The sequence below is a fragment of the Gymnoscopelus microlampas genome, assembly GCF_963454915.1.
Source record: "Gymnoscopelus microlampas genome assembly, chromosome: 6".
NCBI lineage: Eukaryota > Metazoa > Chordata > Actinopteri > Myctophiformes > Myctophidae > Gymnoscopelus > Gymnoscopelus microlampas.
Window position 1 is genome coordinate 21,982,685 of NC_139943.1, and position 16,930 is coordinate 21,999,614.

At 44.8% G+C, this 16,930-nt stretch overlaps 1 protein-coding gene across 3 annotated transcripts in view; it reads right to left on the bottom strand.

Annotated features, from left to right (window-relative positions):
• The window catches only part of met (MET proto-oncogene, receptor tyrosine kinase), a 73,300-nt gene that overhangs the window by 5,333 nt on the left and 51,037 nt on the right, over window positions 1-16,930 (bottom strand). For 2 of the 3 annotated variants that reach the window (XM_084059748.1, XM_084059747.1), the window contains exons 13-18: window positions 12,771-12,924; window positions 12,092-12,226; window positions 10,572-10,841; window positions 8,380-8,460; window positions 1,706-1,887; window positions 1-86 (exon numbers count right to left, since the gene is read on the bottom strand). The exon at window positions 1-86 is cut by the window's left edge and continues 24 nt beyond it. In XM_084059748.1, coding sequence (XP_083915874.1) covers window positions 1-86; window positions 1,706-1,887; window positions 8,380-8,460; window positions 10,572-10,841; window positions 12,092-12,226; window positions 12,771-12,924 — 908 coding nt within the window. The remainder of the gene's footprint in view (window positions 87-1,705; window positions 1,888-8,379; window positions 8,461-10,571; window positions 10,842-12,091; window positions 12,227-12,770; window positions 12,925-16,930) is intronic. The other variant, XM_084059749.1, reaches the window with a different exon arrangement.

Genomic DNA, 16,930 nt, shown 5'->3' on the forward strand with positions numbered 1-16,930 from the left:
CTGTGCACAAACTTCTTGCTGGCAAGGTATTCCATCCCTCTGGCCACCTGCAGTCCAAATCCCATCAAGTCCTTCACTGTGGGGTTCTGCAACAAACAACAACACACCATCAGCGCCAGCGGAGCACAGAAAACGGCCATCTGGACTGGCAACGGAGGTGAACACGAGGCTTAAATGCTTTTGTGGAAACTTTAGTGTTGGATAAACAGCGGAATGGCTGAATACATGTTTATATGTCTGTGTCTCTGCGTGTGTTCTTACGCCGTGGCTCTGCAGGAGGTTAGCCGTCTATAAGAGGGTCAGTCTTTATGTGTGTCTGTGTGTGTGACATATTCTCGCAAACGTCAAATCCCGAGATCCATATGATTAGATTTTTTTTTAGATGCAAGTGCATGAGCTGACATGTGCGCCTCTGTATGTGCATGCACAGCTAAATCCTCCGAGTTAATTTAACTTATTAAAACTCATTTAAAATGCACTCAAATAAACCCACGAGAGAAGTGTGTTCTGGTTGGTTTTCATTTTATTTGATCGTGCCAAGACACACAATGCTTACACATCGAATCAATAAAACCAAACCATGTAATCATTGAGGATGTCTGTAGCTGTATATGTGTCTGTTTCAGGGCTGACGTAGTTGACCTTGACACATACAAACATTTTACAATCAGCCTCCATGTCTGTTTATGTGTTCATGTTTATAACAACTTTTATTGATCACAGCTTGAACAATATGAGAACCAGTTAACATAAAGAGACATTTACAAGGAACTGACCAGTGTGTGTGTGTGTGGTCATTTACAACCTGTGCACGTTTCAGTACTCTATGCAGGTGTTACTTACGTCTGTATACAGGTGTGCATGTAGCACACACATTATACACATGCACGCGTAAACGCACAGACATTTATTTACATGGTGTGTGTATTCACATGCGCATCTACACTGTAAAAACGACATGACATGTGTGCACATATGTGTGTGCATGTACTGCATGCAGTTGCATTTTTGTGTGTTTGTGCTCATGTACGCTATCGCCTTACGCCTGATTTAATCAGCCTGTACAGTGTCACACACCGAAAGTAGCAGCTCATGACGTGTTGCACTGCGGCGTGTTGTGAGCTTGTAGATCAGCTATTTTTGTTACGTGACATCCGTGCATAACTAAAGGTGCTGTAAGTGATATTGTTTGTTTAGAACAAAAGTATTTTTGTTAAAGCTCTATATGATACTGATACTGTAGTAATCATTGCAATAGAGAGTTTGTTTAGTAACAGGAGTCTCCACATCTCTCCAGATCTTTAGTAAACAGAAAATACATATGAAAGTGTTTAACAATTCATCCAGTCAGGAGAGAGAACCCCACAAGACCATTTATCAGCTTGTGTTCCAGTTCTAAATGTGTCTGTTCATTTATTTGTTTCATCACTTACAATTCGACTTGTTTATCCTGTATCCTCTGTGAGTTCTCCCTTCTGATTATATGAAATTGTTACAAAAACATATTTTGCATTATTTATTTATTTTTTAGCTACACTGGTTTTACCTCTTGTTTCTGTTTCTTAGATGTTTTATAGTGGTGTGATGATTCTTTTTGTTTTTGTTTTATGCAAATGTTTATTGCAGCACTTGTGATTTTCACAAATGTTAAGTGCATTGATTAAAAAATAAAATCCATTATGATTATAAGTTAGGCTGTACGTACGTGGCCCTCGTCGCGGATGAAGTTGCGCAGGTCTCCGTGCTTCATGTAGGGCAAGACCACCAGGGGAGAGCCCTCCTGGGGCAGACAGATCCCCAGCAGGGACAGAACGTTGGGGTGGCTGAAGTCCTTCATGATGATCCCCTCCTTTAAGAACTGAGACACCTCCTCCAAGTCTGTGATGCCTGGAGATGATGATGGTAGAGAGAAGAGAAGAGAGTGAACATCGAGTACGAATCTACTGTACAAGGTCTCGGATTTTGTAACATATAGATATAGATGTAATTTCCTTCTTTACAAAACCTTGTTGGAGTGAGGATAGAGGAGCTATGACAGAGATGCAGCCATGAACACAGAGAGAAAGAAGATGAAAGGCTCCTATTGGTTCCTATTACATCTCAAATTTATACCAGAGCCTCCATCAAGTTGGAACGCTCAACCACTATACTGTACTTCCTTGTATGAAGTATATAGATCTACAAGGTCACACCACATTGCATTGCAAGCTTGTAGATCTGCTATATTTGCTATCTTTGAAATAGAATAGGAAATGAACATTTAAAAAATATATATGCATGCAGGGTTCCACATGTCCAAACACTACAAGCAGCCTACTGTGCACAGTACACTGAAACAAGAATCTTTGCCAACGACAAAGCCCTGTGTGTGGGCTCTTCTATTGGATCAGACATATCAAAAAACAATAATACTACACAGCAGGGAACACACCACAACCATCCTCTAAAGTAGAGACCATCACACACACACGCACACGCACTCGCACACACACACACACACACACACACACACACACACACACACACACACACACACACACACACACACACAGACACACACACACACACACACACACACACACACACACACACACACACACACACACACACACACACACACACACACGCACACACACACACAGAGAGAGACCAGCTCCCTCCTATTTGTCAGTCTCCAGACAGACAGTCTGAAGAAGTTCAACCTTGCTGGCCCTCCATACCCCTCACCCCGTCACCCCCCCACCCCTCCAGGTGGAACCAACTGCACATTCCCATTATCCAATCCCATCAGTGGCTCTGGTGTCAGTGCTCTTTAGCCCCGCTGGCTCTGCTGTAATCCAGTTAGACATTAAGACATGAAGGCTCTTTAGACCCACAGAAAATAAGTGGCTGATTAGTCTTTGACTGAGGTTAGAGGAGACCCAGCCTGAAGAAAATAACATTTCCCTTTTCAAAGTCTCCGACTCGGCTGCAGCTTCGCTTTTGAACCCGGCCTCCACAGTGGAAGCAGGCGCTTGGTCTCCTCTTGCAGCCAAATAGTTTTTAGCATAGAGGAGGACCTCCAGATGATTTCTGGGTTCCCACAAGAGTGTCTGGTAATGTAGACCGGGGGCCACAGTCAAAAGGTTCACAGAAATTTGTCTCCTGGCTGGTAATAATTTTACTCCCGGTTTAAAGAGTTGGGAGAACTACTGCTGAATGGAGAATAGATGCTCCTTTGTAGCGAAGCACAATATAATGCTGTATGAGCATTCTTTAACCACTTAAACCCTAGACTTCGTTTACCGGGGACCAACCAGGGGCCCATACTTGGCCCCCTCCTTTCTTTCTTCTACAACAATGCTATGATGTAAACGGAGGACAAAACAAACACAAGGCAATGAGGAAGGCATCTTGGGAAATCACTAAATTAAATAATAAGTCCCAAATCCCTGGAGACCAACCCCCCAACGGGGCAATTTCCATCCCTGCCTGGAGGATGAGTCCTCTGGGCCGACACTCTGCACTCCTGCATCTCTCTCCTTGGTATCAATCTCCATGGGGCTTGAAGTGACAGGTTATGCGATTAGGGAGGGCCCTAACGTCATCTGCACCATCGGCAGCTCATTCATCACCATCGTCTAAGCTCAGAGCTTCGATGAGATGCCCTCCCATAACGTGACTGACGCAACGTGACGGCAAAGAGAACCGACGTGATTTAAACAGATGAGGGGGGACAGACAGCGTTAGGAATGACAGCACTTGGATGTGAATGTGTTTTGAGGCTGGGTCCAGGGCTGAAACAACAGCTAACAACAAACTAATCGATTTAATTGATTGTAAAAAAAAAACAACTAAAAAAACATTAGAAACAAAGATTGTTGTTTGCTTGTAGAGTGTACATTTTTCCCAGAGGCTATCAGAGCTCTGAATGACGACTAAAAAAGCCCAAAATCCCATGTGGATCTCTGGATCTACATGGGTCTATGACGCCAGTCATCTATGACATATATAGATGACGCATGCCTCCATATTTGGGCAAGGTTTCAGCCTAGTCTGACCCCCACTGTTTTCCAATACAAAATTGAAGTTAAATATTTAAAATATATATAAAACATTTGTGGAAAGAAATGCATGGAGGTACTTCCTTGGCATACTGGTAGAATCCACAAGAAATGTGGCAGTGAAAACTACAGTAATCACAACTTAGTCGTAGACGTAGTCTACAGAGAATATATTGTACTAGAGTTTCGGGGGGCTACGCCCCCCTCAACCCCAGCCGCGCACGGGGCCCAGCGTGGCCGTGTGTATATTGGGGGACCCAAATCGCCGGAGTGAAACTGTGGAAGTTTTTTTTTGAAAAAGGAAAAAATTTGAAGAAATAATATTTGTTATGTTTCAGGGGGTCCACAGGGGGTCCGCGGACCCCCTGATGGTCCACTGACCCCCTGTGGAGTGTTGGGACGCGCGGGGACACCCCTGGAACATTGCGGACCATTTCGGTGTTTTTTTTTTTTTCATGAAGGTGGTTGCTTGTTTCTGGCGCAGGCTGTGCAAACCTGGCAACCCAGCGCATGCTGCCGCACGTTTAAGTGGCGTAGCGTCATGAGGGTCAGTGGGGCCGTGGCTCGGTCAGTGAAGACCCTGTAGTGCGGATGATATGTGGCATAGAGGGGCAGATTGTAAATCCACAGAGGAAACATCCGTGGGCTACCATTGGTTCAGCGATGTGTGCGGTCGCCCTGCGGCCCCTCCTCCTCCACCAATGTGCAGTATTGAGAGCCCTGACGTCACAACAATTGGAGCGATGGGCACTGCACTGTGGTTGGTTAGGGTACACCTAGGGCCCAGGTAGAAGCCAGTTAAAGCCTGCATGGGCAAACCCAGTTAGGACCCGCCTTGGTCCCACATAAACATGGCTAGTTGGGGCCCACCTAAGGGCCAGGTAGAAGCTACTTATAGCCTGCATGGGCATCGCAGTTGGGACTGAAGTGGATGGCGCTGACATTGCTGACATGGGGTCCATATGGTTTAGCCCACCTTGAAACCATATGGGAACTACGCTGGCATGCTGGCTGTAATGCAAACGCTGCATCATACCTGCAGTGTGTAGTTTGATGTTGTGTGTGTAGCAGATATACCTGCAGTGTGTAGATCAATGTCCATAGGAAAGTCAATGCCCAGCAGTGTTTTTTTTCCCCAGCAGAGTTTCTAGTGTCTCTGTGTCTCTCTGGAAGAGGTTGCACATGAACTCTGCAGCCGCACTGAGGCGCTCCAACACAAACACTCTGACATTAAGCTGCTTCACACAACAAACATCAGCACCACGCTGCTGTTTGTCCAAAAGACACAATATCTCCTCTCCCACCCACGTCATGTGTTCATTTATCGACAGGCGTACAGACTCCTTTTGACACATTTTACGTCGTTTATCCAGCTCTCACTGACTCTCCACATCGGGCTGTTATTTTGCTGCGATCAAGTCAACGATGTGAGAGATTAGCTATCACAGACGGATGGACAGGGGGTGAAACATAGTCTTGCGCCATGCCTTTCGGCCTGGCGGAGACAATAAAAAACCGAAAGTAAGGGAAATGGCCATTTCTGCAACAGAAGTAGTCAATAAACTATGCTATGAAAACATGGGCCACATTGGCAAAGAATGTAAGAAAGAGGCAATCATGTAGAAAATAGCCGATCTCCAAGCGTAGAAAGCCTCTCAACGTGAGGCGTTTCGAGCTTGTAGATCGGCTATTTTCACAATATTTACTTGTGGAACGGAGTCAAACAGAATGGGGGGGTCCCAGATCAAGTACGTGTATTTGGGGGGGGGGGGGGGGCGGCGTGAAAGGGTTGTTAAACACTGCTGTAATCGGAGCGAAATTATCTGAAATTACTACATGAGCATAATGCAGCGTAACATGCGTTGCACGGGGCGGTCCTGCCATTACGTTAGTTACTGTAGTTGCTGTGGAGCTACATAGTTCTCCAGAAGACACACACAAACATACACCATCTACAATGGACGAACTGAGCAGCAATATAGACATTCACCACACGAACGTGCATTTTTGACAAAGTGATTGCACAGCCGCTGCAGGCATGACAACCAGGTTAGCGTTAGCGACATGGCAGCTATCACAGCGCCCTGTCCGTCGTGCTGCAACTGCCTGTGATGGCTACAGCAGTAACAGCAAGCTGTCTGCGATGCCATTGTCTGGAGACTGCTCTTAGCGTGACACGACCAATGAGAGTGAGCGCTGTAGTTGTTGCTAAGATACGGTGGCGTCTCTGCCCCATAGCTTGTAGATCTCTCACACATGATTGGCGTAGGCTGCGTTGCCAGGTCTGACTTTGTGTGTAAGCAATGGTCGGCTTATTTTTGCGCGCCTTTGGGCTCGTTTGCATTGTGCGCACGGCAGCGCTTGTTTAGCGTACGTCAGCGCGACGTGGCAACGGACGTGGCAACGTGAAAGGTGATTGGCTGGTGAAAAGAAACACCCGACGTTACACCAGAAATGGTGCCTGGAGAAAATGGTGACCAAAAAAAAAGTTTGGAAAAAAAGGAAAAAACCCCCGCAGCGGCTGGCTGGTGTTGTGGTGATGAGGTCGTGCGCACGGTAAACGGTACGAAGCTGGCTCCCCTTCCGTTTTGTCCGACATTTGGTGAGTAGAATTAATTATGTTGCGCGGTGGAAAAGGTGTAGTGAACAGTGAGATGTCCCCTACGCGAGGCGTAAATTCAGCGCGGCCGCCGTGGCGAGTCAGTAGGCGACATGTGGTCTGGCGGTGCGTTGTTTATTCGATAACAGAGCTGTGGGGTGTCGCCACCGAGGGTGCGGAAGTTGCTCGCCATTTATATAGTTAGATAGCTACTGTATAAGTACTGCAAAATAGTGCTTGTGTTCATAAAAATACAGTAAGCCTAAAGAACAAAGACAACTCTAAATGAAAAGCACATTGCACTACTCTCAATGTTGTGCAACTGTAAAATCAAAGTCAAAGAGAGATTCCTTGTCTCTCAGCATCACGTCTTTGTGCTGCGTCCGGCCAGAGGACTTCGTCCACATCACATGCAACGCTGTCCCTTGCCAGAAAACTAAAAACAAAAAAACCTCTGGTGTGCCGGATTCAGTCTTGAACACTCCGCAGGCCAATTCCATGTAAGAGATTTCCTCTGATATATGGGTTTCGGTCATAAGACCTTCAACCGCCATGCAGAGAAAAAACTCTTCTATATGGTTGAGTAAAAGGACTGTATGGTGGGAAGAGAAACATTTATGAATCGCTGGTTGATGTTGAACCACTGGTGTATCTGGACATCATGGTGAAAGCTGACATTGTCTCAAATCACCACATCACAACCTACCGTCACAGTGCAAAATCGGTTTTAGTGAGTGCAAATGTGTTTAACCAGATTTAAGCTCTATATACTTTGTTGTACGACAAATAGCGACTTATTCCTACGAGAAGCCCACAATGCGTTGCATTGCGAAGCGTCGTGAGCCAATAGCGATGATATCAAGGATTAAAGGATTTATGCCTGGTCTTGCTTTGTCATTGTTACTGTAGACGTGGCTACATTAATAGTCTCTTGACAGGTCCCCCTTAAAAAAAATTATCAGACAGCTGCAGTTGATTCAGAACACTGCTGCTCGCGTCCTTATTAATGCCAATAAAGTGGATCATATCACTCCAGTTCTCAGATCTTTACACTGACTCCCTGTCTGTCAAATAATTGATTTCAAATACTACCGTTTGTTTATCAGTATTTAATGGTTTAGGATCAAAATATGTTTCTGAACTTGTGATACATCATGAACCATCCGGACCTCTCGTCTGGGACAGGTCTGCTTTCTGAACCCAGAGTCAGAACTAAATGTGTTTAGTTTGTGTTCAGTTTTTATGCACCATATCTAACTCCCAGAAAACTGCAGGTCTGCAACAATTCTCCTTGCTGGCCCCGGCCTTTTCCTTTGCTTTGCTTTTTTCTAGATTTCCTGTGCACTGTGATTTTATTCTCATATCCTTGTTTTATTTTAACATCTTATTTTTCATTGTATTCAAATGTCTCAATGCTCTGTTTCTTCAGGTCTTAATGCTTAATGTTTTGTGTATATAGCACTTTGAATTGCCTTGATGTTCGAATGAGTACAAATAAACATTCCTTACGCTGAAATCATCACAGAACCAGCAACTCTACATTGAGCGCTTTGAATTGCATTGAATAACACTCCCTCAAAACAATAAGGCACTTCACCCCCATACGACTGTTGCTTGATGAGTGTGTGCAACTCTATGAATGTGAACCATGATGGTGCAGAAAGAGAGCATGCACGCAAAGCAGAGCTGAAGAATGGAATGGTCAGTCTATTCCAGACGTACTGGGTTTGTACTTACGGTTCAGAGACTTTATTGCACAGTGCTGCTTCTGACCATCTGGCTCCAACAGAGTGCCATGAAACACGCAGCCAAAGTGACCTGGAGAGAAGGAACATCAGCAATATTCACAAGTTATGATCAGTGAGTTCAATTATATTATTCAATATATCGTTGCTGGCGGGTGGAAAACTTCAATGTCCAAAACCGTTCCTTTTTTTTTGTGTTATTTTAAAAACACTTTAAAATAGTGTAAATAATCGATCTACAAGCTCACAATGCCTGGCACTGCTAGGCGTTGTGGGCTTGTAGATCTGCTATTATCGCTATTTTTGTGCGACACGCTTGAATGATGAAGTAGGGCATTAATTTACGAAAAAAAACATAACAAGATTAAATATGGAGATACAAGGTTTCTGCCCGACAGCAACAAGATTTAATTATTTACAGTATTCAAATGTGCAAACTTTAAAAAACTCTCCAAGAACATGACATATGAGATTATGTCCACCAGTCTCAGTATGAAATAAATTAATGTGAGAATATCTCCAGCAGTCCCAGTCTCGAAGAAAAGATGTGAGATTATTTTAACTAGTCCCAGTGTCAAATTAAATTAAAATAAATGATGTGAGATTATGTTAACCAGTCCAAATGTGTAGCAGAGGAATCATGGTGTAGAGGTACAGCTGAACAAGGGTCAGTTATTACTTCAGCTTTGCCTCACTATAAATCACTTTTAAGCCTTGTTCAGCCATTTTCACATAGCTTTAGAGGGCCTTGTATCAAGCCTTGAAAGCAACAGCTTACTTAAACTAATTCACTTAAGATAGCATCACGCTCACAAAATACTATAAGTCTCCCACCGCAAGAAACCAAGCACCAAGGATTATTAATTAATACCACAAAGCAGGCTAATATGCCCACGCCGCCTTGAGTTATAGTGCCTTTTATTGAATTATATCTCCTCTTTAAGACTCGGGGGCCAGCCCCCAGATTCAAAGTAGTGTCAGAGTGAACGAGCGTGGAAAACCCTCTTTGGTGCCCTCTTATCACGTCCTCGCAGATGGGCGACGGTGTTGGGTTACACCTTCCAACAATGGACCCTGGGAATAGGAGCCGGGGACAAATCATCCAACGCCATTCTATGAACCCTGTCTCGCTATCCAGCTTTTTTTTTCCTCCAGGGGGGTTGATCCAATAAGCACAGGGGAAAGGGATATTTGTGACACTGCCCCATCATTGAAGGGGGGGGGGGTGTGGGCTTTTTCCCCCCCTTCCTCACAGGGTTCTGCGTTGAATTTGATCTAGGTTTGTGAGCGGCCTACTTAAACCACACAATATGAGGTGATTTTACGTCTGGATGTCAAACTTGCGGTTTGATAATGCGGGCAATTAAGCTCTTTGTGGGTGAGTTTTTTTTTCTTCTTTTGTATGGCTTCAGGCCCTGTGGCGGTGGAGTCTCTGGTATGACCTGAGGTTCTGGTACATGGAGGTATGAGGACTGAGCTATATGGAGAGGTTGGAAGGCAGCTTTGCATAGTTTATGCATGGTTGCATACAAGATATGCATGAACACCAGCACGGATGGTATCCATGTCATAGTGTATAATATGGCTGCATTGTCTTTCATCAAGGCTACATTTCATTCATGTGTCTGCCTGTAAGATTAAAATTGTACGTCAACAACAGTAAGATTCAGGTAATTCTAGTAGCTAGGTGGGAAAACAAACAACGTGTGCTTTGTGGAAACATTGAGGTTTCCTTTTCAACTCTGATCATCTCTCCTCATGTCAACTGCAGTGGTGGAAAAAGTACTAAAATGTTTTACTTAAGTAAAAGTACCAATACTGCAATGTAGAAATGCTCTGTTACTAGTAAAAGTCCATAATTCAAAATCAAAATCTACAAATTAATTAGTAACTAAAGTTCTCAAATAATTGTAGTGGAGTAAAAGTTCAATATTTGCCTATGAGATGTAGTGGAGTAGAAGTAAAAGTATTGCAAATTGGAAATACCCAAGTAAAGTAAAAGTACCTAAAAATTGTAAGTACAATACTTGAGTACATGTACTTAGTTACTTTCCACCACTGGTCAACTGTTTCAGGTGGAATAAAGCAGAAGTGTGTGACAAAAAAGGTGTGTTAAAAAAGAAAGGAAAAGAAGCAAGGACTGGCCAAAAAAGAAACACTAAGAATAAAACTCCCCACACTGACCTCTTCCAATGACCTGGTTGAGGTGGAGCAGCAGCTGCTCCCTGGCGATCACCACGTGCTGCACCTCCTTCAGGAGGTCTGGGTGGAGGCACGACGGGTCTATGTGCACCGGAGCCATCAGCAGAGGGGACACCAGCTCCCCGTCTGGCCCATGCAGGCCCAGACCCATGCCTGCTCCCAGGACCCCCAGCCTCGGGGAGAGCAGCTCCCCGTTGCCCCCATAGATGGGCGGGGCTCCGCGACACGTCTCGGGTCTCTCAGAGCCCTGGTCTGGAAGGAGGGGCAGGGGTCAAAAAGGTCACTGAGTGTAAGATGATACTGTAATCAATGCAGTGGTTCTCAAAGTGGGGTCCGGGGACCCCCCAGCGGTCCTTGGCGGAGTTCCAGCGGGTCCGCAGCTAAATTAATTGATATACCATAAAAATCTGTTTAACCAGTTTAACCCTATTTAATACTTTGGCTGTTTGAAAATAGGCAATTTACAAGCTGACAACACGATGAAACACGCTGTGAGCTTGTAGATCTGCTATTTTTGAACATTTGTGAAAAACATAATTTTCCCTTATCCCTGTCCCTGGCACAAAACAATTTGGGGGGGGGGTCCCTGAGATGAAAGGTTTGAGAACCACTGCTGTAATGAATGCTTGTAGAGGTTAAAGAATAAAGGCAATGTTTTGCTGTTGGTGTTGTTAGAGCAAAGGAAAGGGGGAAGAATAGGACATTGTGGGTGAAAGTCATTTTTCTTTCCTGAGACAAACAGAAGTTAAGCTAAGAGGGAGACAGGGGGAGAACGATTCAGTCCTCAAGAACAATAGACAAAGAGTTTCATCACTGAGTACATTAGGATTAGGACGAAGTGATGTTAACATCTACGATCAGAAATGAAAGTTATGGCCCGGACGGTTAGCTTAACCGTCTGGGCACCTAGGCTGGTAATGTGCGTGTCGAGGGGTTCGACTCCCGAGCCCGACAGCCTTTGCTGCATGTCACTCCCCATCTCTCTACTCATTTCCTGTCAGCCTACTGTCCTATCATAAAAGCCAAAAAAAGAATCTTTAAAAAAAAAGGAAAGTTACAGTTACAGTTAGATATGAGCAGGTAACTAAGATACTTATGCTCTTGCACAAATCAGCTACAATTCCTCAAAATCCCTGTACTCGTCCCTGGAGCTCCCCGCTACATTAGTTAATTAGCGAACACTTTCTCTTTGGTTTAGCACTGCATGCTGGCACCTTACTATATCCAAAACCCAAATTGCTCATGCACCCTTGGGGACACAAGCCTGAAGAAACCATGCTGCACACCGATGGCATCAAGGTAACTAGCCGTGTTAGTCGAGAACAAAATGCGTGAGGCATCGAGAAGACATGCAGTGGTCAGAGGAAAGCACGCAGCCCCGTAAAGCAATTCTTGAGGGAGGGAGGGGGGGGGGGGGTGGACGGAGAGGAGAAGAGAAGAGAAGAGGGAGAGAGAAAGGGAGATGGATGGAGGTGGGAGGTGTTGTTGTTCCGTCGACGTACCCTCCAGCAGGGTTGTTCTATAGTCCACTGACTCGTGCGACACCATTTCGTTGGAGGGGCTGACGCTCCGCGCGTTCGCCAGCCTGTCCAGGTGCTGGATGTGAGCCCGGCCGTCATACCACACCTCAGATAGATCTACAACATGGAGGGAAGGAAGACAGAGAGGGAGACAGAGAGAGAGAGGGGTTGAGGGGGAGTTAAGGAGGATGACAGAAAGATGAGGAGAAAAAAAACAGAAAGAGGGAGGGAGGGAGAGAATGAGAGAAAGCGAGAAAAAGTGAGAAGGATGGGGAGATGAAGATGAGAGGATTGAGGGAGAGAATGAGAAGTTGAGAGGATGAAACAAGATGTAAGGAGGGAGAAAAATAGAGAGAGGAGAGGTGTAGAAGATGATGGTGGTGGAGAGAGATAAAGGGTGCAGATGGGATTGAGAGAGAGAGGGGGAGGGAGGGAGAGAGAGAGAGAGAGAGAGAAACAGACAGGGGGGGGGGAAGACAAATGCTTAGAGAGGGGACAGAGCGCTTCACCAGTGCACCCATCATCCAACCGCCATGACACACCCTCCATCACCAACCCTCACATCACTCACTCTCACACACACACACACACACACACACACACGTACAAATATACTTAACACACACATGTACACGTGCACGCACACACGTATCACACTTACCGTCGATGTGTTTGTTTCTCCTCCACATGAGCAGCGTTCCCAGCAGCATCAGCAGCAGGCTGACACACACACAGCCTACGATGAGGCCAATGTAGTCCTGTTCCTGAGCCCGCGTCACCTTACCCAAGTGTCTGATGCTGTCTGCCTGACGCCACTGAGGATGGGACCAGAGAGAGAGAGAGAGAGAGAGAGAGAGAGTCATTCACAGGTGACCAGATCAACCACAAGACCAGGAAAGCAACAATCGATTATTTTCGTATTACTTTTTCGGTTAATTGAATACTAGCACGTTTTTTTTTACGGAATTGACACGTAAACAATTCTAAGGGCGCGGCCCGACCAAAACATGGTTGGCCGCTGTTAAACTCAGGTTGTGTGTGGCCACAGTTTTTTGCAGCCAGCGCATTCTAAATAAACCTAAATAAACGGAGTGACCCACCTGTCACTCACTTTCAGGACCCTCCCATGCAACAGCTACTGTACAACCAGTTGCTCTATCGAAAGCACCATGTCGCTTCCTGAGGCTTGGGACGGTCCGCCTTCGACTCACCCGATTGGACAGAGGGGAAAAGCAGCATAGAGCGCATAAACGCAAGATGTGCGCGACACGCGGAAAGATCCGCAAGACCATGAATCCATGCATTTGCATTGACAAACCATTGGCAGATTCTGCCCCATTGGTAAAATAAAAGTGCGCGCCCTAACAGATTTTTTTATAATCGACTAAATCGATTAGAATCTATTTGAAACATTTTGAAAACTACAGCTAAATTTCTAAATCTTCCCCAAAATAGATTATTTGGTTAAAATGTATTATTAAATGATACATTTTGATTAAACTGTTGTTGACTATTTGATTAACTGTTGTACCCCTACCCAACAGTATGTACTCGGACGCCATCTTTTTCTGATTGACTGATACTGCAAATCCAATTTCCCCATAATAACGTTTTCTACCTTCTACCGAGTTTTGATCAAAACATTTTCTAAGACTTTTGGGGGTCGGGTTTTACGAAGCGTGCTGCAAATTACTGCTAGGGCCGCAGGATTCTTTGTTACCGAATGTTTTCCATTTAGCAGGGTATTTACCAAGACTGTCACAGCCGCAGCGAGTTTGCCATGGCGCCCACCAACCATGATAAATCAGCTTGAGCAGGCCATATGTATACATTTTCATTCCCATATTTCTGCGGTCCTACATCAAATCCAACATGCATAACCTAAAGATGTGAATGTGAGCGCTCCTGCTTTTCTCTCATTTCACCACCGCAAACCCTCATTTGCGGAATCCTAGTGAAAATGGTCAAACGCCATTTATCTTGTTAGCATCTAGGAAAAGCCCCGCAAATCCTTTGTAAATATGGCCCTTTGTCTGTTACTGATGGTGCTGTGGAATGTGTACCTTGTGGTCAAACACTCAGTCAGTCAATCAGGTCTTACATAAAGAGGTTTTGATTGGATAGAGGGATACAGTTGGGAGGAACTGAATCAAGCTGTGGGGTTTGTGCATATGGTTCCTGCATATTCCACAACCTCATGACCTCACCCTGGCTGCAACAAGCTGAAAGGAAGGAGAATGGTTGACACTACAACCATCCACAGCCATGTGAAAACAGAACTCAATTACGGTGCCACCTCTCAAAGTGGGAGGAACATTCAGGGTCAGTTGCATATCATCTGGGGGAGATTACTACAACTCATAATATTGTTGTATCATGTACACTGTACTTTGAAATAAAGATGTATTATTTTTTCATCAACTGTCATACTTGTGATGTAAAGTTTTTTTTACATCTGGCTTTGAAGCCAGAGAGGAAGAGGAAGACTGTTGACCGATTGTTGAGGTCTTACAGAAGTGGAGCTTTGATTCACTGCATCTGGGGGGGACTAGATTTGTGAGCTGTTGGCGTATCAGCAATTGCTTTTCCAACTGCCATCGTCTCCTAACTGTAACTGGGAATTTGAACCTCCTGTACAACACATTATGGTTTATCATAATAGGCGCAATCTCGAAAATTGCTGACCAAGGGTAGAGCTGTTAGAGAAGACGAGAGGGATTTGTGGTGCAAGCAGCAGTGAACTTATAGGAACACATGTCCAGCGTGCCGCAACTGCTGCACTCATTTCATCAACACTGGACCTGACACCCCCACACATATGCAATATTGTTACACACACGCATGCATGCACTCGCACACGCATGCACCACAATCCTGTGCTGAGTGCCTCAGATGGAGGGCAGATCACATCAGTGATATTGCCTCTTCCATTATTAGGTTTGGTGGAAATGAGGTTTCCTCTGCTGCTTGGTGCTGGAGATGGAACGCACGCACACGCGCGTGTGTGTGTGTGTGTGTGTGTGTGTGTGTGTCTGTGTGTAGATTAAAAATAAGAGTCAATGACTTGTTGTCTGCGTATGTCTAGGGCTGGGCATGTATGTGAATGCATGTTTGTGTGCGATATGACGGGGTGTGCTTGCATGTACTGTATGTGGCATGCCCAAGAGTGTATGCTTGCCTGCTGCTTGCATGCATGTGTCATGTTTATGTCTGCATGCATGTGTGTGTGTGTGTGAGTGTGTGTGTGTGTGCCTGTGTAGTATGCATGTACTGTAAGTATACGTTTTCATGTTGAGGGACACTGTGATAAAATCTGCATTCTGCACAGAAAAATCTTCAGTGTTAATTTAACTCTAAACCAAATGGACCAGTAAAATTGCTGGTGTGGTGTATAAGACGTTTGGATAATCTCTAAAGGCAATGTGATGAAATCTAATGCCAATACGGGCTCATATATTAAAGGTTAAGAGTCGCTTTGGCATTTCTTGTTCAAATTTACACAAAGCTCATATAAACTATAAAACAGAAGATAAATGTCATATAAAATGTAATCATTTCCGTTTGTTTGTATAGTCTCAGAGCGCTAAGAATCTTGGATCAGCAGGGTTACAGGGTGGGAGGGGGGGGGCTTCTGAGCCACTATGCCAGTGGTTCCCAAACTCTTTAGCTCGAGACCCAAAAGAGAAATGTTATGTCTCCCCGGGAGGGGCCCAAACCAGGGAAAATAGCCAATCTACAATCTTACAACGTGTTAATAATGTGAGCTCGTAGATCGACTATTTTCACTACTAAAATGGAATTTCTTAGATTTTCCTTTAAGGGCGCGCTCCCACCGCACTTTTATTTTACCTCTGGGGCAGAATCTGCCAATGCTTTGTCAATGCAAATGCGTGGATTCACGCAAGAGCAGATTTTTCCGCTTGTCGCGCAGACCTTGCGTTTATCCGCTCTACACGAAGAAGCATAAAACTGCTGGAGACAGGAGCTGATTTTCCCCCTCTGTCCAATCGGGTGAGTCGAAGGCGGACCGTCCCAAGACTCAGGAAGCAACATGGTGCTCTCAGTGGACCAACTGGTTGTAGCTGTTGCATCTCACCCAGTACTTTATAATTTGTGCACTTGGGGTTCGTACATCTACATACACATTCAGATTTAAAATATAAAGTGCTTAGCCCATGGCCATGGATTTTACAATCATGTACGGGTCCTCAGAAGTACCCGTATCTTCCGTATTGTTCAATAAAAAGCATTTTAATCCGATTGGTGGCCATTTCCCCATAGAGTTATAATGTACCAATAGTGCAATACACCTCTCAATCGCTAGGGTCGCGCAGTTGAAAGAATACGGAGAAAATGACCACTGATTGGATTAAAATGCTTTTTATTGAACAATACGGAAGATACGGATACTTATGAGGACCCGTACATGATTGTAACAACCTTGGCCATGGGGTAAGTACTTTATATTTGAAATCTGAATGTTTATTTATGTAGATGTACGAACCCCAAGTGTGAAAGTGCAAAGACATGTTTTTGTCTAGTGGCTCGTGTCTAGTGGCGGTGCGGGCTACGGGCACGGTCTTGAATGTGATTGACAGGTGCGTCACAGCGTTTTTTTAGAACCCGCTGGCTGCAAAAAACTGTGGCCGCGCAGAACCTGCGTTTAACAGCGGCCAGCCAACTTTTGGTGAGAGCGCGCCCTAAAATGTCTTTTGAAATGTCTTTTTAATTTCTGAAAATATTTAGAAATAATAATTGAAAACATTTGTTGTAAACAAACAAAAGAAAAGGGTATTTACTTGTGACCTACAAAAATGGGTC